The sequence below is a fragment of the Pan troglodytes genome, chromosome 2 (assembly GCF_028858775.2).
Source record: "Pan troglodytes isolate AG18354 chromosome 2, NHGRI_mPanTro3-v2.0_pri, whole genome shotgun sequence".
NCBI lineage: Eukaryota > Metazoa > Chordata > Mammalia > Primates > Hominidae > Pan > Pan troglodytes.
The window spans coordinates 58832477-58858699 of NC_086015.1; the positions used below are offsets into that span (position 1 = coordinate 58832477).

A 26223-nucleotide genomic window follows, 5' to 3' on the forward strand; every position below is an offset into this window, starting at 1 on the left:
TTAGGGAAGCCTCTCTACACAAAGCCACTATTTTGAGAGGCTTACGATTCAGCCATAAAAATCTGAGGACAGCATTTAAAGTTGTGGAAGATACGACAGTATCATATGGTATCATAAGGTTTTTTTGGTCTCCCCACCACCCCCATTTTTGAGCCATTTCACTTTTGCAAGTTCTTTTTGAACTTTTTTAACTTGAGACATAGCAAAGCACAAAACATGATAAAAATATTTAAAGCACCTTACTGATTGTGTGACTTCTTGAGTTTGTAATGTCCTCTAAAGATGAGTTCCAGAGCTTTTGCACACCTTTTTGTCATTCTCTCAGTGACTCCCTTAAGAAAAAAGACTTTTATAAACCTTATGATAGCTATGTGATGTTCACCTTAGAGCTCTTACATCTAAAAACCTGTTTGCAAACTAAACCATTGCTATGCAAATGTAAAGCTCCATTATTGTTAAGTAAAAATAAGTAAGCCAAATAAGGAAGCAAATATAGACTCCAGGGAGTTGCTTGAGAAATCTGGAAGATCTGCTTTGTAATATTATATTTTATCCTAGAAGGTCCCACACCTTTGATGGGTGCCCCTCTCCAACTTTGAAAATCCCGTCAAAGGTGTGACACTTAAAATATTACTCACTTCAGCTACTGTATTATAAAGTTATCAAATATTATCTGTCTTAGAAAATTCATAGCTTTGCTGCTTTTTGAGCATTAAACTTCTCAAACTTCGTAATTCTTCATTATGGCTACCAAGAAAGTTAAAGCTATTTTACCCCAATGTCTTTACATAGTGTCATTTTCTATGAAAAGAATGGACCAGGCTGGGCGTGGTGGCCCACACCTGTAATCCCAGCACTTTGGGAGGCTGAGGCAGGTGGATCGCGAGGTTGGGAGATTGAGACCACCCTGGCCAACATGGTGAAACCCCATCTGTACTAAAAATACCAAAAAAAAAATAGCCAGGCACGTTGGCATATACCTGTAGTCCCAGCTACTCAGGAGGCTGAGGCAGGAGAATTGCTTGAACCCGAGAGGCAGAGGTTACAGTGAGCCAAGATCATGCCACTGCACTCCAGCCTGGGTGACAGAGCGAGACTCCATCTCAAAAAAAAGAATGGACCAGAGTTTAGTAAGAAGAATGTCACCTCTTCCACTACAACATGTGTTTCTATAATGTGAATTAGCTCCCACGTAATTGGTAAATAGAGAATGATGTTACTATAAGACAGAATCTCACTGGGTCATAGGGCATTTTTCCTGGACTGCTAGAGTTTTGCACCACTGAGGAAGCAACAGGTGAAAGCAGAGTATACCAACCCACTAGCGAGCAGCAGCCTGCAGAGAGGCACATTTCAGCACACAAGAGTTTTTCACTTAAATCTTTTCCTCTGGGCTCCAGCTGGTCACATGTTCTGTCTTGGGACGTGTTCCCTGTTTGTTTCACCCCAGACCTGAGCCTTTTGCCCTTGCTCCATCACTCAGCTGCCTGAACTCTTCCTTAAACTTCCTGCCTTCAAGTTATTGACTCCTTCTTTAAAAAATGATAGAGTAATTTATTTTTTTAATCAAAACATGTCATTTTAATTGTGCTAATAGTTTATGAAAGTGGTGATTGTTTTTGTTTGGTGTTCTGGTTACCAAGTTTCTAAGAGTTTAAGCTGTCTGTTCTAATCCTGTTTTTCCCATACATTCTGTTATTTTTAGTGTGCAGTTTTACAGAAGGTGAGGTTTCTCACTGATATGTATCATATCATAGCAGAAATGCCTGGAGTTGTACTTATTTCAGGCTAATAGTTGTTTTTATATTATAGACCAGGTCTGTGGCTAAAAAATATGGCACCAGCATAGTGCCTCTTGCTTTCTGAATGTGTAGATTGCATATTTATTTGATTCTGCCACCTTTGATATTTTTTGCTATGACAAAAACTGTTTATATACTCTTCCCACTGCAGACATGGAGGATGACTGAAGATTTTGTTCACTTTCCAATGAACAAAGTGTATGTGTTGGGGGAAGTTCTTTCTGTTTGTCATTCTTGGGGGCCCGGTATTTCTAGTTAAGTTACTATACAGATTTCTTTGTGGTTCAGCAGTTTGTCAGCTCTCTGCAAGTTCTCTCTTGAAGACATCTGTTGAGTGAAGTAATGGCTTCATTGCAGACTCTTGAGTTTTCACTAATTTTCTTCTGAAGGATTTTAATGCTGCCTTTTGTAGGGAATATGAAGACCCTTTCATCTTTTTGGAGAGTTTCAAGTTCTTTGGCTCCCATCTCCCCTGGTGAGGTTTTCCTTGGAGGACCATTCTGGCCATTATTGACTCTCTGGGTTCTCCATGTCTATAACCTGCCAAACAGGCTGTCTGCCTCACACAGCAAGTCCCATGTCTGTCCCAGGTGGCTGCAGAGCCAGGTTGACAGGAGGCTGAAAGGAAGTATCAGTACCTTCCTCTACTGTGTCCCCATTGGTACTTCTCTTCCTCTGTCCCTTTCCTCCCCTAACTTTCTCGGCATAGTGTTTCCTTATATAGACCTACATTGGCTCCAAGCTCACAATCTCAGAGGAATTACATGACATGCATAAATTATGAAACATTTTTTTGCAAATTAAGTTTTAATTAAAACCAGCAGCTTAAAGCATCGAACTGGAAGCAGTCACAATGTTGAAAAGTGACACTGGTAGGGTGGGAGTTCAGGAGAAGGTCTGAGTGGCTTTGCATCCTGTTTGGATATTTCCAAAATGAATGCTGCAGAAAAGAGCTTCCTTCCATATCAGACCCTCCTTAATCTACACTGCCGCCTTCAATGAATCCCTTTATGTCGTTAGACCCTGGACTGCCATGGGGACCAATATAATTTTCAAGCGGGAAATACAAATGCATCCTTATTGTAGTTTTATCTGGACTTTGCCAAATTTCCATCTGGTTCTACCAGTCTGCATTCTCACAGAGAACTGGCAGAACCTCCAGCTCCCCCACATTACCAAAACTCCAATTCAGATCACTTTTCAGCCAGATGATCACCCACAATAAGGCTGAAGAATGGCAATTTTAATTGGAACCTTATTTTTCAGATACAATGCAGAGTGAAAGCTTGGTGAGAAATGACTTCTTATTGTGAGAATTTTCAGGACATTATAATGAGCAAAATGTCTGGGGCCTTCCCTCCACTGATACTCCTTAGCTATATGTAATATGAGACTTGTTCTGGTCTGCCCATTAATAATCCACATTTTTCAGCATCTCAAAGAATGTCTGCCATCAAATGAGTAATTTATGCAGGCTTGCCTTTCATCTAGGCAGGGCTGTACTACTAGAACAAAAACTCCAGATCTTTTCATTCAAAATTAAGTTTGAAAATCTGACCTTCAGTGACCAGTCCACATTGCTGCTAACTAATCTGGTGTGGGTGGACGGTGTGGTGCTCTTTGTAGACCTGTAGCAGAGCTAGCCACTTGGCCATTCAGGAATTTTGAAGTTTAATATTCTCTATGCCTTTAACTCATTCAGACCCTGGGAAAGGCTTATCCAGATAATCTGTATTTTAAAATTACTGGAATATCTTTTTTTTTTTTTTCTTAGACAGAGTCTTACTCTGTCACCCAGGCTGGAGTGCAGTGGTATGATCTCAGCTCACTGTAACCTCTGCTTCCCAGACTCAAGAGATTCTAACGCCTCAGCCTCCTGAGTAGCTGGGACTATAGGCACCCAGCACCATGCCTGGCTAATTTTTGTATTTTTTATTAGAGATGGGGTTTCACCATGTTGGCCAGGCTGGTGTCAAACTCCTGACCTCAAGTGATCTGCCCATTTTGGCCTCCCAAAGTGCTGGGATTACAGGCGTGAGCCATCATGCCCGGCCTGGAACATCTTTAAAAATGAAGGTGTTGGCTTGGCGGGGGTGGTACAATGAACATCAGAAAGAGAGAACCTTGCTCAGAGTGTAACTTGGGATAACTTTTCTTGAGAGTATTTGGACTGAAATGTGCAATACCCTTTAACCAGTAATTCACCTTCTTGAAAAGTTGAGAGGGTGCCTAACAATTTGACTACAAGGACGTCCATTACCGTGTCATTCATGTTAGTGACAGCCTAGATCTCTAATAATAAGAAATTTAATAAGTAACTTATTACATATTCAAATAATTTAAATATCATAAAGTCATTTAACATGAAGTTAATTGAGATCAGCGGTGGATATTAGCATCATAGGGAGCTTTAAATGTCTTTTTTTGGCCTTTTATATCTAATTTTCTACAAAAAACTGGCATTACTTGTGTGATTTTTAAAAAGAAACACTTAGGAAAGTATATGTGTTGCCAAGAAGGGTCTTTCTCTTCATCTTTTCCTTGCTTTTAAACATACCATTGGAAGAAAAAAAAAATTGAAGTCCCATCCATACCCCAAACTAGAGATTGAGAAATCACTATTAAATTATGTATGTCCTGGTAAGATAATACCCAATTTCATAAAAGCAAGAAAATTTGGAATACATAGATACCATTTTACGCATAAGTCTTTCCAACAAAATTGGAAGGACTTACTGATATGCAGCAAAAATTAGAATGAGGACATGAATAGTTTTAAAGTAGTAAAGTCAGCTATATTTGTTTGCTTTTATTGACCCTGTTTTTATCTTATCTTCCCCCCTGCAGGGTTATCTCTCTACCTGTGTTCCTACTCTTTCCTCCTCCTCCTTCTTCAACATCACCATAATGGCAAGGGGTTAGCTGAAGCCATGCAACTGGGAGAGATCACTCAATTAGGGATTATGGAGTGAGCAACAGGGTGCCCACATTTAAAGAGCTAGAGAAGGAATGTGGAGTGAAGGAAGTAGCAGACTGGCACTCATGGGAAAGCTGGGGTAGGGAGGGGAGAAGATTCCAAGGAGAAGGATATTCAGAGAGATACCTTTTGTGTCCCTGACCTATCCAATATTATTATAAAAACCAGAATGGCTTCCAGACTTTGGAGAAATATGATGTCCCATGTGTTTGTAAGGAAATTTCATGCATAGCATTGGAAATCTTTTGAGGAAATTACTCCTGAGTATTTTTGAAGCTGAGCGAACAGTTACAGAAATATTTTATTGAATCCCTTTATTTGTACAAATAAAATCTAGTTGTGATCTGCCATGGTGTGTACCTAAGAGATACCCAGCTGCAAGTTTCTATGAAAATAGTAGTCCTCTGGGGGCAGGGCACAGACAAACAAAAAGACAGCAGTAACCTCTGCAGACTTAAATGTCCCTGTCTGACAGCTTTGAAGAGAGCAGTGGTTCTCCCAGCATGCAGCTGGAGTTGTGAGAATGGGCAGACTGCCTCCTCAAGTGGGTCCCTGACCCCTGAACCCCAAGCAGCCTAACTGGGAGGCACCCCCCCAGTAGGGGCAGACTGACATCTCACACGGCCGGGTACTCCTCTGAGACAAAACTTCCAGAGGAACGATCAGACAGCAGCATTCGCGATTCACGAAAGTCCGCTGTTCTGCAGCCACCACTGCTGTTACCCAGTCAAACAGGGTCTGGAGTGGACCTCTAGCAAACTTCAACAGACCTGCAGCTGAGGGTCCTGTCTGGTAGAAGGAAAACTAACAAACAGAAAGGACATCCACACCAAAAACCCATCTGTACGTCACCATCATCAAAGACCAAAAGTAGATAAAACCACAAAGATGGGGAAAAAACAGAGCAGAAAAAAAGGAAACTCTAAAAAGCAGAGCGCCTCTCCTCCTCTAAAAGAACGCAGTTCCTCACCAGCAACGGAACAAAGCTGGACGGAGAATGACTTTGACGAGTTGAGGGAAGAAGGCTTCAGACGATCAAACTACTCCAAGCTACAGGAGGAAATTCAAACCAAAGGCAAAGAAGTTGAAAACTTTGAAAAAAATTTAGACAAATGTATAACTAGAATAACCAATACAGAGAAGTGCTTAAAGGAGCTGATGGAGCTGAAAGCCAAGGCTCAAGAACTACGTGAAGAATGCAGAAGCCTCAGGAGCCGATGTGATCAACTGGAAGAAGGGGTATCAGTGATGGAAGATGAAATGAATGAAGCGAGAAGGGAAGTTTAGAGAAAAAAGAATAAAAAGAAACGAACAAAGCCTCCAAGAAATATGGGACTATGTGAAAAAACCAAATCTACATCTGATTGGTGTACCTGAAAGTGACGGGGAGAATGGAACCAAGTTGGAAAACACTCTGCAGGATATGATCCAGGAGAACTTCCGCAATCTAGCAAGGCAGGCCAACATTCAGATTCAGGAAATACAGAGAACGCCACAAAGATACTCCTTGAGAAGAGCAACTCCAAGACACATAATTATCAGATTCACCAAAGTGGAAATGAAGGAAAAATGTTAAGGGCAGCCAGAGAGAAAGGTCGGATTACCCACAAAGGGAAGCCCATCAGACTAACAGCGGATCTCTTGGCAGAAACTCTACAAGCCAGAAGAGAGTGGGGGCCAATATTCAACATTCTTAAAGAAAAGAATTTTCAACCCAGAATTTCATATCCAGTCAAACTAAGCTTCAGAAGTGAAGGAGAAATAAAATCCTTTACAGACAAGCAAATGCTGAGAGATTTTGTCACCACCAGGCCTGCCCTACAAGAGCTCCTGAAGGAAGCACTAAACATGGAAAGGAACAACTGGTACCAGCCACTGCAAAATCATGCCAAAATGTAAAGACCATCGAGACTAGGAAGAAACTGCATCAACTAATGAGCAAAATAACCAGCTAACATCAAAATGACAGGATCAAATTCACACATAACAATATTAACTTTAAATGTAAATGGACTAAATGCTCCAATTAAAAGACGCAGACTGGCAAATTGGATAAAGAGTCAAGACCCATCAGTGTGCTGTATTCAGGAAACCCATCTCACATGCAGAGACACACATAGGCTCAAAATAAAAGGATGGAGGAAGATCTACCAAGCAAATGGAAAACAAAAAAAGGCAGGGGTTGCAATCCTAGTCTCTGACAAAACAGACTTTAAACCAACAAAGATCAAAAGAGACAAGGCCATACATAATGGTAAAGGGATCAATTCAACAAGAAGAGCTAACTATCCTAAATATATATGCACCCAATACAGGAGCACCCAGTTTCATAAAGCAAGTCTTGAGTGACTTAGAAAGAGACTTAGACTCCCACACAATAATAATGGGAGACTTTAACACCCCACTGTCAATATTAGACAGATCAACGAGACAGAAAGTTAACAAGGAAACTCAGGAATTGAACTCAGCTCTGCACCAAGCGGACCTAATAGATATCTACAGAACTCTCCACCCCAAATCAACAGAACATACATTTTTTTCAGCACCACACCACACCTATTCCAGAATTGACCACATAGTTGGAAGTAAAGCTCTCCTCAGCAAATGTAAAAGAACAGAAATTATAACAAACTGTCTCTCAGACCACAGTGCAATCAAACTAGAACTCAGGATTAAGAAACTCACTCAAAACCACTCAACTACATGGAAACTGAACAACCTGCTCCTGAATGACTACTGGGTACATAACGAAATGAAGGCAGAAATAAAGATGTTCTTTGAAACCAATGAGAACGAAGACACAACATACCAGAATCTGTGGGACACATTCAAAGCAGTGTATAGAGGGAAATTTATAGCACTAAATGCCCACAAGAGAAAGCAGGAAAGATCCAGAATTGACACCCTAACATCACAATTAAAAGAACTAGAAAAGCAAGAGCAAACACATTCAAAAGCTAGCAGAAGGCAAGAAATAACTAAGATCAGAGCAGAACTGAAGGAAATAGAGACACAAAAAACCCTTCAAAAAATTAATGAATCCAGGAGCTGGTTTTTTGAAAGGATCAACAAAATTGATAGACCACTAGCAAGACTAATAAAGAAGAAAAGAGAGAAGAATCAAATAGACACAATAAAAAATGATAAAGGGGATATCACTACCGATCCCACAGAAATACAAACTACCATCAGAGAATACTGCAAACACCTCTATGCAAATAAACTAGAAAATCTAGAAGAAATGGATAAATTCCTCAACACATACACCCTCCCAAGACTAAACCAGGAAGAAGTTGAATCTCTGAATAGACCAATAACAGGCTCTGAAATTGTGGCAATAATCAATAGCTTACCAACCAAAAAGAGTCCAGGACCAGATGGATTCACAGCTGAATTCTACCAGAGGTACAAAGAGGAATTGGTACCATTCCTTCTGAAACTATTCCAATCAATAGAAAAAGAGGGAATCCTCCCTAAGTCATTTTATGAGGCCAGCATCATCCTGACACCAAAGCCGGGCAGAGACACAACCAAAAAAGAGAATTTTAGACCAATATCCTTGATGAACATTGATGCAAAAATCTTCAATCAAATACTGGCAAACCGAATCCAGCAGCACATCAAAAAGCTTATGCACCATGATCAAGTGGGCTTCATCCCTGGGATGCAAGGCTGGTTCAATATACACAAATCAATAAATGTAATCCAGCATATAAACAGAACCAAAGACAAAAACCACATGATTATCTCAATAGATGCAGAAAAGGCCTTTGACAAAATTCAACAACCTTCATGCTAAAAACTCTCAATAAATTAGGTATTGATGAGACATATCTCAAAATAATAAGACCTATCTATGACAAACCCACAGCCAATATCATACTGAATAGGCAAAAACTGGAAGCGTTCCCTTTGAAAACTGGCACAAGACAGAGATGCCCTCTCTCACCACTCCTATTCAACTTAGTGTTGGAAGTTCTGGCCAGGGCAATCAGGCAGGAGAAGGAAATAAAGGGTATTCAATTAGGAAAAGAGGAAGTCAAATAGTCCCTGTTTGCAGACGACATGATTGTATATCTAGAAAACCCCATTGTCTCAGCCCCAAATCTCCTTAAGCTGATAAGCAACTTCAGCAAAGTCTCAGGATACAAAATCAATGTACAAAAATCACAAGCATTCTTATACACCAATAATGGACAAACAGAGAGCCAAATCATGAGTGAACTCTCATTCACAATTGCTTCAAAGAGAATAAAATACCTAGGAATCCAACTTACAAGGGACATGAAGGACCTCTTCAAGGAGAACTACAAACCACTGCTCAAGGAAATAAAAGAGGATACAAACAAATGGAAGAACATTCCATGCTCATGGGTAGGAAGAATCAATATCGTGAGAATGGCCATACTGCCCAAGGTAATTTATAGATTCAATGCCATCCCCATCAAGCTACCAATGCCTTTCTTCACAGAATTGGAAAAAACTACTTTAAAGTTCATATGGAACCAAAAAAGAGCCCGCGTCGCCAAGTCAATCCTAAGCCAAAAGAACAAAGCCGGAGGCATCACGCTACCTGACTTCGAACTATACAACAAGGCTACAGTAACCAAAACAGCATGGTACTGATACCAAAACAGAGATACAGATCAATGGAACAGAACAGAGCCCTCAGAAATAATGCCGCATATCTACAACTATCTGATCTTTGACAAACCTGAGAAAAACAAGCAATGGGGAAAGGATTCCCTATTTAACAAATGGTGCTGGGAAAACTGGCTAGCCATATGGAGAAAGCTGAAACTGGATCCCTTCCTTACACCTTATACAAAAATTAATTCAAGATGGATTAAAGACTTAAACATTAGACCTAAAACCATAAAAACCCTAGAAGAAAACCTGGGCATTACCATTCAGGACATAGGCATGGGCAAGGACTTCATGTCTAAGACACCAAAAGCAATGGCAACAAAAGCCAAAATTGACAAATGGGATCTAATTAAACTGAAGAGCTTCTGCACAGCGAAAGAAACTACCATCAGAGTGAACAGGCAACCTACAAAATGGGAGAAAATTTTCGCAGCCTACTCATCTAACAAAGGGCTAATATCCAGAATCTACAATTAACTCAAACAAATTTACAAGAAAAAAACAAACAACCCCATCAAAAAGTGGGCGAAGGACATGAGCAGACACTTCTCAAAAGAAGACGTTTATGCAGCCAAAAAACACATGAAAAAATGCTCACCATCACTGGCCATCAGAGAAATGCAAATCAAAACCACTATGAGATACCATCTCACACCAGTTAGAATGGCAGTCATTAAAAAGTCAGGAAACAACAGGTGCTGGAGAGGTTGTGGAGAAATAGGAACACTTTCACACTGTTGGTGGGACTGTAAACTAGTTCAACCATTGTGGAAGTCAGTGTGGCGATTCCTCAAGGATCTAGAACTAGAAATACCATTTGACCCAGCCATCCCATTACTGGGTATATACCCAAAGGACTATAAATCATGCTGCTATAAAGACACATGCACACGTATGTTTATTGCGGCACTATTCACAATAGCAAAGACTTGGAACCAACCCAAATGTCCAACAATGATAGACTGGATTAACAAAATGTGGCACATATACACCATGGAATACTATGCAGCCATAAAAAATATGAGTTCATGTCCTTTGTGGGGACATGGATGAAATTGGAAATCATCATTCTCAGTAAACTATCACAAGAACAAAAAACCAAACACTGCATATTCTCACTCATAGGTGGGAAATGAACAATGAGAACACATGGACACAGGAAGGGGAACATCACACTCTGGGGCCTGTTGTGGGATGGGGGGAGGGGGGAGGGATAGCGTTAGGAGATATACCTAATGCTAAATAACGAGTTAATGGGTGCAGCACATCAGCATGGCACATGTATACATATGTAACCAACCTGCACATTGTGCACATGTACCCTAAAATTTAAAGTATAATAATAATTTAAAAAAAATAAAAAATAGTAAGAAAAATTCAGTTCACTCAAGATGCCGCAATAGCTTATACTGAGCTGAAAGCCATTAGAAGCTAGGTCTCATGGATGTGGGGTCAGAAGACACCATGGGTGCTGAGCTCTGCCATGTCACTGCCATGCCCTCCCTGCTGTTGACTTCACTCTCAGGCCTATTTGATGATCTTTCCCCAGTAGTTTAGTTCTAGGTCTTTCCTCTCAGATTGTAGTCAAGAGGAAAGCTAGCAGGGGAAAAATGGGAGAGGGGTGTAAATGAAAAGTCTCGATTAGACTAGATTAGGTCACACGTCTACCCCGAGCCAATTGCTGTGGCCAAGGGAAAGCGATGAGTTGAGTTGATGGCTTGGGTCTGGGTAATGTCCACATCATGGGGCTTGGCCTCTTACCCAGGGCAAGGGACACTGAAGGAAAGGGGTTAGATAATGAACATAAAGAGACAAGTGTTCTGGATTTCTCACCTGTAAAATTGTAGTAATAACACTATTAGTAGAGATAGGAGTCACACTCTGCCTAATGTCCCTTGCTGAGACCCTATCATTTCTTCACTATCCCACTGTGATGCAGCAGTGGCTCAGTGAGAGGGGTTCTGATACCAGGTCTGTAGGGTCACCTGTGGACCATGAGGTTGGTGATTACTGTAACCTCTCATACGCTATCGGATTGGAGCCAGCCCTAAATACTCTGGAGGTTACTAAATCAAAGGATAAAAACAGCAACTGTTATGGGCCAGTTGTTTTTGTAAAGACTCAATATGCATTAGCTCGTTTAATCCTCACATTAATCTCATGAAATAATGTTATTATTACTATTTTACAGATGAGACCTCTAGAGTTCAGAGACGCTACATTGTTGTCCAGGTTCTTATGGCTACTAAGTGGTAGAGGTAGTATTTGAAAGCTGGTCTACCAAGCTCCAAGGCCCTCCTTCTTTCATTGCTTCTTCCTCTCTTCCTTCTTTCTTCTCCTTCCTTTCCTTCTGCTCTCCTTTCTCTCTTTCTCTCCCTCTTTCTCTCTTTCTCTCTTCCTTTCTTCCTTCCTTCCTTTATCTCTTCCTTCTCTCTTTCTTTCCTTCCTTCTTTCTTTCTTTCTTTTTCTTTCTTTCATTCATTCTTTTTCCCCTCCCTCCCTTCCTTTCTTCCTCTCTTCCTCCCTTCCTTCCCTTTCCTCCTTCCTCTCTCCCCCCTTCCTTTTTTCTTTTTCTCTCCCTCCCTCCCTGATCTTTTTTTCTTTCTTTCCCATTTCCCTCTTTCCCTCCTTCCTTCTTTTCAACAAATATACACTGAATTCTTACCAAGGGCCAGGCATAGGTATAGTCCCTAGGAATACAACAATGAATAAGATAGATACAGTCCCTCGGTAGATCTTATATGGAGGTCATCAAAAAACCTAAACAAGTAATGAGGAAGATTACACAGTGCAACAAATGCTAAGACAGGAATAAACAAGGTGATATTATAGAAAGACACTTGGGGTAGAGATAATAACACCTGCCAGAAGAGGTGCCATCAGAGCTGAGATCTGACGCATGGGTAGGGAATCAGTGAGGCAGGGAAGTGGGGTAGTCAGAGAATTGACATGAAGTTGTCGGGGCAGAGCATTAACCAATCAGAGGAAAGAGCCCCACAAAGGCTTTAAGGCAAGTGAAATTTGAAGCACAGGCCGCCAGGTAGCAGGCTTATACTTTCAGATCATTCTGGGTGCCATGTAAAGGAAGGATTGGATTGGAGGGCTGGAGTGAACCTGGAGAGAGCAGATGAGCAGCAGTGGTGGCATGGTGTGGGGTGGCAGAGGTGGAAGGATGTGAGACAGAACCTGCACTGCCAAATCTTAGCTCATCAGAGACCCCTTGGCATAGGTTTTAGAGTTTGAGCCATTTAACCGAACTTTCTTTGCTCTATAGTAGAGTACGGATCTTTATCCACATTGCTTAATGAAGAAGAATGGAAGATTATACATGCAGGCATCCACAGGGAAAAAAATGAACACACAGAACCTCAGCAGCAAGCAGGGATTGATCATTCATTCATGAGGCCCGAGGCAAAGGGCCAGTTTTACAAATGGAATAAACATATGTAGGCCAGGCTTTTTTTGTTTTACACAGTTGGCAGGAAGATACTTTGTTTCCTATTTGGTCTTTACATATTTCGCAGTGAAATGTGTTGTTTTGATCAATAGATCTTTAATTGGAGTTTTATGTTTGAAAAAGACTCCACTCAAGTTTGGAACTTCGTTGAGCTAGAGCACTAGATGTCCCTTCAATCACCCCCATGGCTCTGTGTGAAACTCTGAGGTAGAAATGAAGTGAATTAGGAGAATTAAAACAAAAACATGTCCCTCTGCTCAGTGGGTATTTTTCTTTTTGAAATACCTTTATCAGGGCCTCAGATCTCTTCCTCACATCTCCTTTGTGCCTCACCTGTTGTTCCTCACAGGTTGCCTGCGCTGGTCCCATCTCATCACATGGGCTCTCCCTGGTGGGATGTCCACGATTGAGTCCTGGGCTCTCGCTGTCCTCTGCCTACACTCACCCCTTCGGTAACCTCATCTACGTGCAGACAGTAACCAAGCTCAGGCCTCCTCCCGGGACATGAGCTTCATATTTCCAGCTGCCTACCCCACACCTCTGCCTGCAATCCTAAGAGACATCTTGAACTTTTCTTAATTTTGGACAAAACTGCGCTCTTAGTGTTTTTCCTCAACTGTGCTTCTCCCATACTCATCTTCTCAGTAAATGGCAGCTCTGTTTTTGCATTTATCAAGGACAAACCTTGGCCGCATCTTTTATGTCTCTTCTATCATGATCCAGGCTATCATCTCGATTCTCAACTCTACCTGGGGTCAGACTATTGCCTGCTGCCTCCACACCACCAGTGTGCTGATCCTGTTCTCCCTCAGTTCTTTTTTTTTTTTTTTTTTTTTTTTTTTTTTGAGACAGCATCTCACTCTGTCACCCAGGCTGGAGTGCAGTGGTGTGATGTTAGCTCACTGCAACCTCTGCCTCCCATGTGCAAGCGATTCTCCTGCTTCAGCCTCCCAAGTAGCTGGGATTACAGGCACACTCCACCATGCCCAGCTAATTTTTTTGTATTTTTAGTAGAGACAGGGTTTCGCCATGTTGGTCATGCTGGTCTCGAACTCCTGACCTCGGGTGATCTGCTCACCTCGGCCTCCCAAAGTGCTGGGAGCACAGGCATGAGCCACCATGCCCTGCCTCTGTCAGTTCTTATCTAGACCATTCAATAGTCTGGTCACCGGCCTTCCTTCTCAAGTTCTGTCTTTATTGCTCTCTGGCTTTGTGACCTTGTAGTTTCAACATCTGCAGAATTAGAGTAATAATAGAGCTTACCTAATAAGATTACTGTGAGTTTTCAGTAAGTTAATATAGGTAAAGCACTTCAAATGGTGGATAGCATGTCACAGCTGTCATAATCACCTGTCATTACTGCTGTCTTCAATATCCTAGTGCATGGCTGTTAGCCTTAAGATAACCTCATAGGCCAGAATGACTGCTAGAGCTCTAGTCATCACATTCACCTTCCTGGCAGTAGGATGGAGGGAGTCCTTTTAAAGACACTATCTGGAAAAGCCACATTGTGCATACCTCATTGGCCATGACTGAACCCATTTAACTGCTTTTATCTTTAATAGAGTCATTTAGCTAAGCTTGGCTAAAATTAGGGTTTCTGGTACTGAAAAAGAAAAGCAGCATGGCAGTAACTTTGCTACCAATTGCAGGTATGTGGTACTATGAAGGCCTGCGAAAAGAGCATATGACAAGAGAGGGTAAACAAGTCTTCTTTGAGACACAGACAACTGACCAGAGAAATAGGTGTTTGCCAGGCAAGTGGAGAGGGGTCTTAGGAAGAGCTCCAGGATGAGAGGACAGAACAAGTGTCTGTGACCAGAGAGAGCACGGACAGTCTTCATGTTGCACCATCCACCTGATACACCACATATTGAAAACCATGGTGGCTGGGTTCTCTGTCCTCCATCCAGACTCTTCCATAAGGAGTCGTGCCAGGATTTCTCATCCCTGCTTTCTCTTCTGGGTGATGCCCAGATGGAATGGCCCATGAGGTCCCCAAGTCCTTCGGGGGTGTAGGTTTGTGCTGCTATTGTGTGGTCGTGTGAGAAGTAGCACTGGTTGGAGCAGACGTGGGTCCACACAGAGCCTTGTCCTTGACTTTCAACAGGAACATTTCCTGACTGGGTGACCTTGGTGAGATATTTAACCATTCTAAATATTGTCTGTTTCCTCACCTATAAACTGAGAAGATACTAATATCTAATCCAGAGATTCACTACAAAAAGCAAAAGAGCTAAAACTGATCAAGCATTTAGCCAGGTCCCTGGTTTAAGGAAAAAGTCCAGTCAACAGTGACTATTTATGTTATTGCTGTCACCTTTATCTTCATCATTTCCTCTCCTTCATCCCCTTCTGAATACACATTCTCCATGTTTGAATGTGAAGTGTCACCTGAAATGTATCATGCACCCACCTTTTTCTCAGGAGTGTGTAAACCCACAGCACACCACAACTTTTTTCTTTACCCTTCTTTTGGAAAAATGACTTGAGGATGTATTCAGTTATACAGAGAATCCTACAGTCTGTGGTGTGGGCCAGGAAGGAACCCAATGCTGCCTGTCCAGACCCCTCATGGAGTAAATGAGGAAATAGACCCAGCAAGGCAGAGCCTGGTTGGCAATGCCTGACAAGGTGGCTTTGAAGAAGAAAACATCTCCCCGGTGTGTTGAGGAAGAGATGTGACCTCATCTGGAGCCTCATGATGATGAGAAGTGCCCTGGCTGGTTTTATGCATATCCAGGGGTCACTGAGACATCACTCATAGACAGACATCTATACCAGGCATGTGGGAATGTGAGTTTCAAATCTATTCCTCTAGCAGATATATTTTTCTCTTGAAGGCCATCAGCTTGGGTGATTAACATGGTGGTGGGGGGTGTTGATTCAAGGATTCAAGGCAGTTACCCCGATTATCTTTCCCTGGCATCATCTCTGGGCATATCCTAGTAATAAGGTAGCTTATTTAACAAGGGAAGTACCAGTCACAGGTTAGAGGACTTCACACATACATATGGGGAAGATGTCTTCTCTGCCCTCATGGAGTTTGTGACCTAGCAGGATAGAAAGGCATTACTTGAAAAAATTGCGTAGTCACTAGAGTTGTGCTCAGAACTATAGAAAAAAAGCGCAGGGAAATGTTTTGCCATTTCTTATTTATAACAAATTCTGCTATTTGGTTATAATATTCTTTTTTTTTTTTTTTGAGACAGGATCTCACTCTGTCGCCCAGGCTGGAGTGCAGTGGCATTATCAGGGCTCACAGCAGCCTCAACCTCCTGGGCTCAGGTGATTCTCCCCACCTCAGCCTCCCGAGTAGCTGGGACTACAGGCATGTGCCACCATTCCCAGCTAATTTTTTTGTATTTTTTGTAGAGATGGAGTTTCACTATGTTGCCCAGGCTGGTCTCAAACTCCTGGACTCAAGCAATCTGCCCAACTTGACTTCCCAAAGTTCTGGGATTACAGGTGTGAACCACCGCACCTGGCTGGTTATAAAATTCTTTCCAGTGAAACTCAGCCATGACTTCAGAATCCTTCTCAACATAGCCCTTCATCCCGCCATTGCTAATTAGTCAGAGCTGGGTCTCAAGGTAAAACCTAGCGGCCATCCAAGACCTGGCCTTTCCCCAGCCCTCTCTCTATCATTCCACTTTACAGACAAGCACACTGGCCAGAGGCTGGAAGGCATATGCCTCAAGACTTGAGCCAAAGGCCAAAGCAGAGCAGGTATCTGGCTGGTCTGGCCCCTAGGGCAGGGCCCTGCATGCAAGTCATGAATGCTGGGTGACAATGTGTTGGGGAGCCAGCTCCCAGCAGCAGCATCTGTGGCCACATAGGATCTGATCTAAATGTGTGCTATTCTACCCTGAGACTCCTTCAGAGAGGTCCAGCCTGGTGAGGGCATCACAAGCTGTAATTTACATTATTTAAAAGCTCCAGTAGGAAGGTTGCTCTTTGTTCTCGTAAGTTATTTCTTGAGGAAAATATATGTTTTGCGGGGAGGATGAGGGCAGTCTTAAACTGAGGACATCACCACAAAGGCCTGGTCTGTCATTTTCCTTCCCAGGATTTCTTCCCATTTGCTTAAATGGATGAGTCAAAAAGAGGTGTTTCCTGCTCAACAAAGATAAAATAGAGAGAGAAAGGACAGCTCTTCTGTCAGAGAGGCCTGCAAAGTCCAGCAGTTTGTGCAGGGCTTCACTTTGGTATTTATTTTGCAGTCCATCAAACATTTGTCATACTCATGGCCCCTTGCTTTCACAGGACATAGCTGTGATTCGACACAAACGCTTTCCTAAGAAAATATACATTTTTCATTCCACAATGTTCATGTATCCAAGGTTTCTTTCCTGTTGTGTGAAAAGATGTTTAATATTTGAGAAGCTTTTTTAAAAGTGATTCCTCATTTTAAACTCAGTTTCTCATCTCGTGATCTATTTTTTTCGGAACTCTTGAAAAGCACTGGAGGAGCTTATGAGCTTCCTTTCTGAATAGTTCCAGCCATAACTAGGAGGAACAAATCAGGAAAACATCCTCGTATTTCCGTCTTCTTAAATTGGGAGACCCGTATAAGATAAAAGTGTTGGAAATTGAGTGTTGGAGAAGTTGGAGTCTGCTTTTCATAGACATTCTCAATACCATTTTGGAGACATCTCTGAGATCCAAAACATCTTGTTTGTTCGGTTCTACTCTTTGTGGGCTCCATCCACAGGGGCAGGGGTTTAGGGCAAGTTTAAGAGATCCCTGGTCTTCTTTTATCAGAAGAGAAAGCATTCTTCCCAGAGTAAAAAGAATGGGAAAGTCTGATGATTCAAGTGGAGACCTTAAGATGTCTGATTTAGTTGCTTTGGATTTTCTAGCACTTCTGATGTCATAAGCTCTAGAGAGACAGAGAGCAAGTCTACTGTCACAATTCCCAAGTGTTTGGGGTCTTTATTTATGTGTGAATTGAGTTGAATTAGTATGTTCTAAAGTCAGGCAGCACAGTCCTATGATTGTTTATCTATGGGACATTGTATAATTACTTAACCTTTAAGTTCCATTTTAGTTTTTCTCTGTAAAATAGGGATACCTAGCATTGGGTTGCTGTGATTTAATGGGATAATGCAAAGACGTAATACAGTGCCTGGTGACAAGTTCACACTCGATAAATGTTAGTCCCTATGTTGAGAAGTAAATCTTCGTAATGATGTAATTCTTAGATTGGGTATTTAATACACGGATCATGTTAATTCCATTCCAGATTAGAAAGATGCTTTCAAAAACACCGCATACTATAATGGCAGTCATAATACTGTGGAATTAAACCGTAGCCCAATACTCTCAACACAGAAATATAGACAAATATGTCTTGTAAATGTTGATCTTTTTCCACATACCTATTAATTTCAGTTTCTCGCCTGTGCCATTGGGAAAGCTGTTATGTCTTATTTTATGGATTGACTGACTGCCTTTTCCTTGTTCTTAGAACATCAGCTTTACTTTAAATGCACAAATCCTGGTGCATACTTCCTTAACCACCAATAAAGGGAACAGTTAATGTGCTACAAAGCAAGAAAAATTGACTTTAAAAACAAGCATTTTTCTAACAGTCTTACCTTTATATACAGCAGGGTTTCTCAACTTTGGCACTATGGATATATGGGCTGGGCAGTTTGTTTTTGTGGGGGACTGTCCTGTGCATTGTAAGATGTACCACAGTGTCCCTTGGCCTCTACCCTCTAGAGGCCAACAGCTCTCGCTCCCTTCCCTTTCACCCCCTAGTTTTGACAACCCCCAATGTCTCCAGATGGCCCTCATCCAGTTGAAAACTGCTGGTCAAAGGAAGAAGGAACTGGGTCATGGAATTGTGCCCTTCGGATCACTGGGCAGAAGAGCCTCGGTTCCAGCTTTATAGGAGTTTACCAACTGCTTTGGATGTGGTGATTCCCAAAACACGTGCTGGAAAGCTTGTAGATTATCTGTTGATACCACAAATTCAGAAAGCAGGTCAAATAATCAGCACTGTAGCTTTGTTTTGAAAAATAACTTGCTTTACTTCTTTTTCACTTGTCTCCCCATTTTGGTTTCTCCATTTGCAAATGGCAAGAAAATGAAGCTTTACCATTAATCTTAATTACTTATGTAATGATCAACTTTTTTCTTTTTTGTTTTGTTTTGTTTTCCCCCTTCAGCTCCCTCAGGCACAAAAGGTAAATTCTCTTCTGTCACATTCCAGTCACCCCCAGAACTCACGAGTCATGCATGCCTCCATGGTGTTGTACATTTGACACTGTTCATGACCAGTGAAATGGTTTTTTTCCACAGCTGCAGAAACCTGAAGTTGGGCAGGAACAGAGAGGCCAGCAGACTCAGTTGTCCACTGCTCCTTTGCTGAGTTAGTCCCTCCAAAGGACCCTATAGTGGCCAGTGATTGGGAGGTGAATCTGTGCCCAACTGTTTCTCTAAGAATTATCAAATAATAGGTCAAGAATAAGTTTGACACATTCCTTCCAACGTAGCATTCCAGGCCTTCTCTGAGGTAATTTTTAGGGAGACAAATAATGTGAATAATTAGTAAGGCGTGGTAACCAAGTTTAAATTTGGGGCTCCTAAGCCAAATCGCTGAAAACTTATTGGATTTTATTAATTGTAAAAATCAGCAGCTCCTTTGCTGGCTTCATCATCCCAGAGACCATTAGAGCAGATTTCTTGCCAATGGCCAGACCCTTTCACTGGTCCCCATTGTCTGAGATGATCTAGTTCCACCATCTAGAATGTTCTCTGTCCAGAAAGACTCCATGTGGTTGCAGTGATGGCTTTGCTGTGTCACCCTCATAGCATGTCGTCGTATCCTAAGGACATTTATGGCAGAAAATATGTCACTCAGTGCCTGCTGCATTGTTCTTGTGTGTTTCACAAACATAAGCAAGACTTCTGGAAGACACAGCAATTTCTTGGGGCCAGATGTTGTGTTTCAAGAGTCAAGGTAGGGCACCACCCTGAAATTTAAACAGCGTCTCCTAAGCTCTCCAGTTTAGAGCAGAGGTGATTTGGTTCCTTCTCATTGAGAGAGAGCACAACTGCTCTACTAAAGACAGTCTGTTCAGACCATATGGACAACCAGAGGCCTAGAAATCATTACACAATTACTCAAATATATTTGAGGTATTTAAACAAGGCAAGGCATGCTAGTGTGTGACTTGGCTTGTGGTAATGTTTGATTACACTTCAATGCCATCACAAAAGGACGGAACACTTCATTAAAAGTTAAAGTATTCAAGGCTCACAACAGCTTCCAGGGTAAATAAATGGTCAGAATTCCAGATTGTTTGGAAGGCTCAATGTCTTTGATAGGACATGCTTTCTTAATTACCTACATTTGAATTTTTTTGATAGAGAGACTTCACAAATTCTCTGCCTAAAAATGGACCAGCTTCCACTTCTTGACATTTATTCATCAAATTTCCACTGATCCATATACAAAGTATTCCTGTTATAGAAAATAATTCATGAATTGGAGGTGCCATCAGCCATAGAATTTTGTTTTATTTTATTTTTTGAGACAGAGTCTCACTATGTCACCCAGGCTGGAGTGCAACAATCTCGGCTCACTGCAATCTCCACCTCCCGGGTTCAATCGATTCTCCTGCCTCAGCCTCCTGAATAGCTGGGACTACAGACATGTGCCACCGCACCTGGCTTATTTTTGTATTTTTAGTAGAGACAGGGTTTTGCCATGTTGGCCAGGCTGATCTTGAATTCCTGACCTCAGGTGATCTGCCTGCCTCGGCCTCAAAATGCTGGGATTACAGACGTGAGCCACTGCGCCCAGCCAGCCATAGAATTGTAAAACAAAGTTCAAAACAAAGCAACACAGAATACAGAAGAACAAATGTTGCTGGGCTATATAATACTTCAGTAGCACTTACTTCATTGCATTCACTTCTTCTGTCACCATATATTGACTCACATCACATGCCCTGCAAAGTGGAGCATATTATTGTGGTCATATAAAAGTCAAGGAAGGTACCTCAGCTGGCTTCCTAATTTTTTTCCCCTGTCTCCGAATGATGTCAGACATCCCAAGGGACTTGTTCTATAGCCCTATGTGAAAAGGAATAGCTTTGCCTTCTGTTCCTATCATGATAGAAATTGTCTTTTTTCTGTTAAAATAGAGAAAGGCACTTACCTTACAAAATACTAAGAGATGTATGCGACATGGTTTCAGAACATTTTGGGGGTAGTTTGCGGGAAATTCAGCTCTTTGAAGAAGGAGTTTGAACATAAACCTCAGGTATCTAGGCTGGAGGGTAAGAGGAGTTGAGGGAGAGGTGCACCATAGATTGAAGGCATCCTCCCAAAGGCTGCAAGTCTCCACCTGGTAATGTATTAGCATCCCTGCCCCCAACTCCCCTTCCCATCCCTTCCCCAGTATTACCTCAGTGACACTTGCAGAGGCCTTTGCCGGAAGAATGAGGTTCTTGCAAGTGTCAGCTTTCCTTAGATTTACTGTCTTGCTGCTTGACCAGCAAAGGAATGTGGTGGTTCCATTTTGGCCTTCATCCATTTGTTACCATGGCTAAGTTACTTAACCTCTGTAAGCCTACATGTTTTTATTTCCTTAAGGAGAATGATAAACTAACTTTCCACTTTCGTTTTGAAAGTTACTTCTCTTGCCTGTTCCTTGCACAGAGCCTGGCATATGGTAGACCCTCAAAATATAGAGTTCTTATTACCACTTGGCTTGACTTGACCCCTGGTGCTTCATAGCACATCAAGAGAGCAGTCGTATCTGAGGGGTGGTCTGGGACCTCTGCCCAGTGTTTTGTGATTCTGACTCAAGCCTAATGAATAACTGGGAGAGGGCAAAAGAGCCCAGCAGGTATGGGTGCTCCCCCCATTTCATAAGAAACTCTGTGGTTGGGCCAGGCATGGTGGCTCACGCCTGTAATCCTAGCGCTTTGGGAGGCCGAGGCAGGTGGATCACGAGGTCAGGAGATCGAGACCATCCTGGCCAACATGGTGAGACCACGTCTCTTCTAAAAATACAAAAATTAGCCGGGCGTGGTGGCGCACACCTATAGTCCCAGCTAATCCAGAGGCTGAGGCAGGAGAATTGCTTGAACCTGGGAGGTGGAGGTTGCAGTGAGCCGAGATCACACTACTGCACTCCAGCCTGGTGACAGGGTGAGACTCCACCTCAAAAAACACACACACACAAAAAAAACCTGTGTGCTTGAACTGACTGCACCTTCTTCATGTAGTCAGAAAGAAATGGAGATTGGTCTTGAAACCCCAACAAAGCAAAAGTTTGTCGGGAGAATTGTTTTGAGAGGTTTCTTCCTAATGCCTTTGACATTACCCATAGATTTCACTCATCTGTGGCCATGATTCTAATGAGCTCTTTCCAAACCCCTGAGTTTGTTGTTCCAGGGGTGAAAGAGAGGCACCCCCAGCCACTACAGCTTTGGCCTACTTTTCACATGAGGTCATGAGCGCATACATTGTACCATATGGTGTCTGCATTTGCGCTGTGTTTTTGTTGGACTCTGCCTTTGTATCATCTGCAACTATTTTCTCTATAAATATTTTAAATAGTTACGTCTCTGTAAACATACTTATTTTAATCTCTTGGCTGATCTGCAACTAAAAATGTCCCATTTGGGTGTCCCTCTTATGTGTAGCAGCCGTTAATGACTGTTGTCTGTAAGTTATGGTTTTCATGATTCTAATATTTTGAGGGTCTTCCAAAACTTCTAGTCCTTTATGACAATGTTTTAGAACAACAGTTTGAAAAAAATATTATTTTTTCTATGGTTCTTAAGCATCTCCAAGATAATTCCTAGACTCTATAAATTTCAAGCCTTGATATAAAATTGGAGTGGCACTAACTGGTGATGAACCTGATAAATATTAAATATTCTTAGCAAATATGGAGGTAGTGTCCTGAGGTTTTGGCTAAAAAATATGTAGCAATACAGATGCAGCACTTTCAAGGCGTCACAAATTCATTCTTCTGGGTGGAAATTGGACCAGTTTCTTGGGTGGATTGATTGTCCCTGAATTCAACAATGAAGAGAGGTCTATGTGTAAGAAAGGTCTGCTTTTTAAAAATTCTTCTTTACTTCTACAAAAGTGTCCGAGAGATCTGATTTTATGATAATAACATAGCAGAATTACCCAAAGCCATTTACAAATATATGTTCAATAGTAATACTATTGAACAAAATAGTCCCTTTTTCTAGCTGCATTTTTCTTCACGTAGATTCTGTCTATAGGAGCTAAACATCAGTTATTCACTGCAGGATTAATTTAATCAATGTAGGTTTAATCAACGTAGAGTGGGCCCGAATGTTTAAAGTCAAAAATACTCTTCAGGGAATTCCAAACGTGGCTATTTATGTGGATGAACGTGTCCAGACCCTGGTACCCTTTCCCTTCATTTTCTGCTGCATCCACACAACTTTGGAATTTGCAAAAGAACATTTCTTAAAGGTTTCCTAGGTGCTCTATGTCTTTCCTGACACCGTATTAGTTAATATCAACCTGAGAATTCTGAGTAGGCATAAGCATTTTTCACAAAACCATAGTTAAAGCAAACCACATCTCTAATCCTGTTTGGAACAGCAATTGATGCATTTAGGGCTGCGCAGTATGGCAAAATGATCCCTGTTTAATAGCCCACTGCGTGTTTTGTTTCCTGTTAGGAATAGCTTAACTTGCCTCCTTGAACAAACACAGCAGGGTTCAAGATCTGTTGTTCTATGCCTGCTGTGATTTTCTGTGCTGCTTAACTTGTATGAGGACTCAGGAGTGCATAAATTAGCTTCTTAAATGGAGGTCGATTTTTGGTCTCTCTTTCAGAATGGAACTGTTTTATTAATTTCTCCCCCTGAGAGCAAATGGCATCCTGAATCTATTTGCATTTTCTTTGTTTCCTTGTTTATATTATATTTTGGAGGAATAAATGGAAGCCTTCATTTTTCTAGAGTCTTTCTTTCTTTCTTTCTTTCTTTCTTTCTTTCTTTCTTTCTTTCTTTCCTTCTTTCCTCTCTCTCTCTTTTTCTCTCTCTCTCTTTCTCATTCCTTAGGTACAAATTTGTACAAGTAGAATTTGGCCTAGCTCTTATCTCAGGGTAATCAGATTTCAGCAATTGCGAGGCATCATTTATCATTCTTTGCCTCATTTAACTTCTATACTTCGAACAGTTGAATTAACTGTCAATGAAAATCGAAAATTGAAAGTTTGCAAAGCTGCTGTTTTTGTAGAACTGCAGGTCTAGTGATTTCAGTGTTTCATTACAGTTATATAACCATCTAAACTGATGCAAATGAAGTGCAAAACTGAGAACTGATAACTATTTACATTTGGTTCTGGTTTATGACTCATTTGCTTTTACCTGTACTTTGCTTTGCATGTAAACTATTACGTCTTGTTTTGAAAACCCTATTTTTCTCCTTATCATTTACTATTTTATAGTAACATGTAAGGTACTTTTTATATGCATTCCCAAGCCGGGGGTGTTAAGATTGATATACTCACAGTCTGAAAAATGATAGCAGCACAGTGGACTACAGTTTAAATTATTGGATCTATTTTATGAATAAGGCTATGGTGCTAGAAACCAGAGAGCAAGTCTAGTCACTTCACCTTTTCCCGTAGCCAGCGTGAGAGGCTCTGTGGAAATCTGAGTGATGGCATATTGCCCAACCCTAACAATGGTTATATAACTAAGTATTTTGTTCTCTGCCATAGTTCTGTATGAGTGTGTCTGTGGCAGCCCAGACAGGCTGCTCTGCTGCTGAGGAAGGAGGTGGACTTTGCAAGTGTACCCATGTGAGTCTTGGCTGACCCCTTTTCCATGGCCCTATCCAACTTTGCACTTGAGGCCTGAAATAAATGAATGCAAGACCCTCAGATTCAAAGTGCATGGCTTCCTAATGGCAGGATAGCCAGCAGGACAGCATATAGGCACTCCAGCCGAAGCTACGTGTGGGTTCCTGGGGGTCATGGAGCTCTGTTTGGAAGCAAGATGCTATTTGCATTTCTTTTTTATTTTCTTTCTTTCTTTCTTTCTTTCTTTCTTTCTTTCTTTCTTTCTTTCTTTCTTTCTTTCTTTCTTTCTTTTTAAATTTGAGACAGAGATTAGCTCATGTTGCCTGCGCTGGAGTGCAATTGCGCAATCTCGGCTCACTGCAACCTCTGCCTCCTGGGTTCAAGCGATTCTCTTGCCTCAGTCTCCCGAGTAGCTGGGATTACAGGCACCTGCCACCACACCCAGCTAATTTTTGTATTTTTAGTAGAGACAGAGTTTCACCATGTTGGCCAGGCTGGTCTTGAACTCCTAACCTCAGGTGATCCACCTGCCCCAGCCTCCCAAAGTCACCTCAGGTGAGCCACCATGCCCAGCCTGCTATTTGCATTTCTTATTGAAAGGAAATAATCTCTTCATATCAAACAACCTCATAGTGTGTGTCTACTTGTGTGTAAGGGGAAAAATCAGGGTTTACTCCATTTTCAGATTTATTTGAACATTTGACGTGTTCATGTACTATTTTTATGCTTTATATACTATTTTTCCTGATTATTCAGGAAAAAAACAAAGTAAAAACACAATATTACATTTTATTATTAACTTTTTTAAAAGTTTTTTTTTTAGCTTTTACACTTTTATGCATGAAAATTGATAAAAGCCTTCAATAAAACATACCACTACATACCAGTAACTTTCACACTTTCAGCCTTTGACTCAACAACCCTCTTTTGCAGAATCTAGCCTAAATTGGTCAGTGACTTGCAATTTTATTTATAATGAGGAAAAGAAGAGCCAAAATACCTGAAATGAGAAAGTGGTTGAAAAAGTCACTGAACTTCCAAAAAAACAGAATATTAAGAAGCCATGAACAAAACCATAGTTCAAAAGGATATTTAATAATGTAAGAAAATACATCATTTTAAAATTAGAGTGTAACATTTTATGTACATTATGCTCCTGTTGTGTGTGTGTGCGTGTGTGTACAAACAGATGTACAAAACTGTATTGGAAAGAAATGCATAGACATATTTAATAGTGGCTATTTCCTAGTGGTAGGAGAACAAATATGTATTTTGTTTTCTTAATACATTTTTGCATATTTCAAATTCTGTATTATCAGCATACATTATTTTTATAAGTAAATGATTATATTTGTAGTAATGAACTAATTGTTTTACTCATAAATACACTAAATGAAATAGACTACCAAGAGTTAACCTAACAATAGTCTGCTAAGCCCAACTCTCCCAAGAAATAAACAAATGAAAAAGTGGGAAACCCAAACTCTGTTGTAAAAATACACATGCATAACATGCATTG

The 26223-nt window shown here is 41.2% G+C and overlaps 1 protein-coding gene across 3 annotated transcripts in view; it reads left to right on the forward strand.

Annotated features, from left to right (window-relative positions):
* Nucleotides 1-26223, forward strand: part of CACNA2D3 (calcium voltage-gated channel auxiliary subunit alpha2delta 3) — a 943155-nt gene that overhangs the window by 667947 nt on the left and 248985 nt on the right. For 2 of the 3 annotated variants that reach the window (XR_008546971.2, XM_016941319.3), the window contains exon 14: nucleotides 19060-19077. The exons of the other annotated variant lie outside the window; for it this stretch is intronic. Coding sequence is in view for 1 of the 2 variants with exons in the window: in XM_016941319.3 (XP_016796808.3) it covers nucleotides 19060-19077 (18 nt within the window). In the remaining variant the exon portion in view is untranslated. The remainder of the gene's footprint in view (nucleotides 1-19059; nucleotides 19078-26223) is intronic. 3 annotated transcript variants of the gene reach the window in all.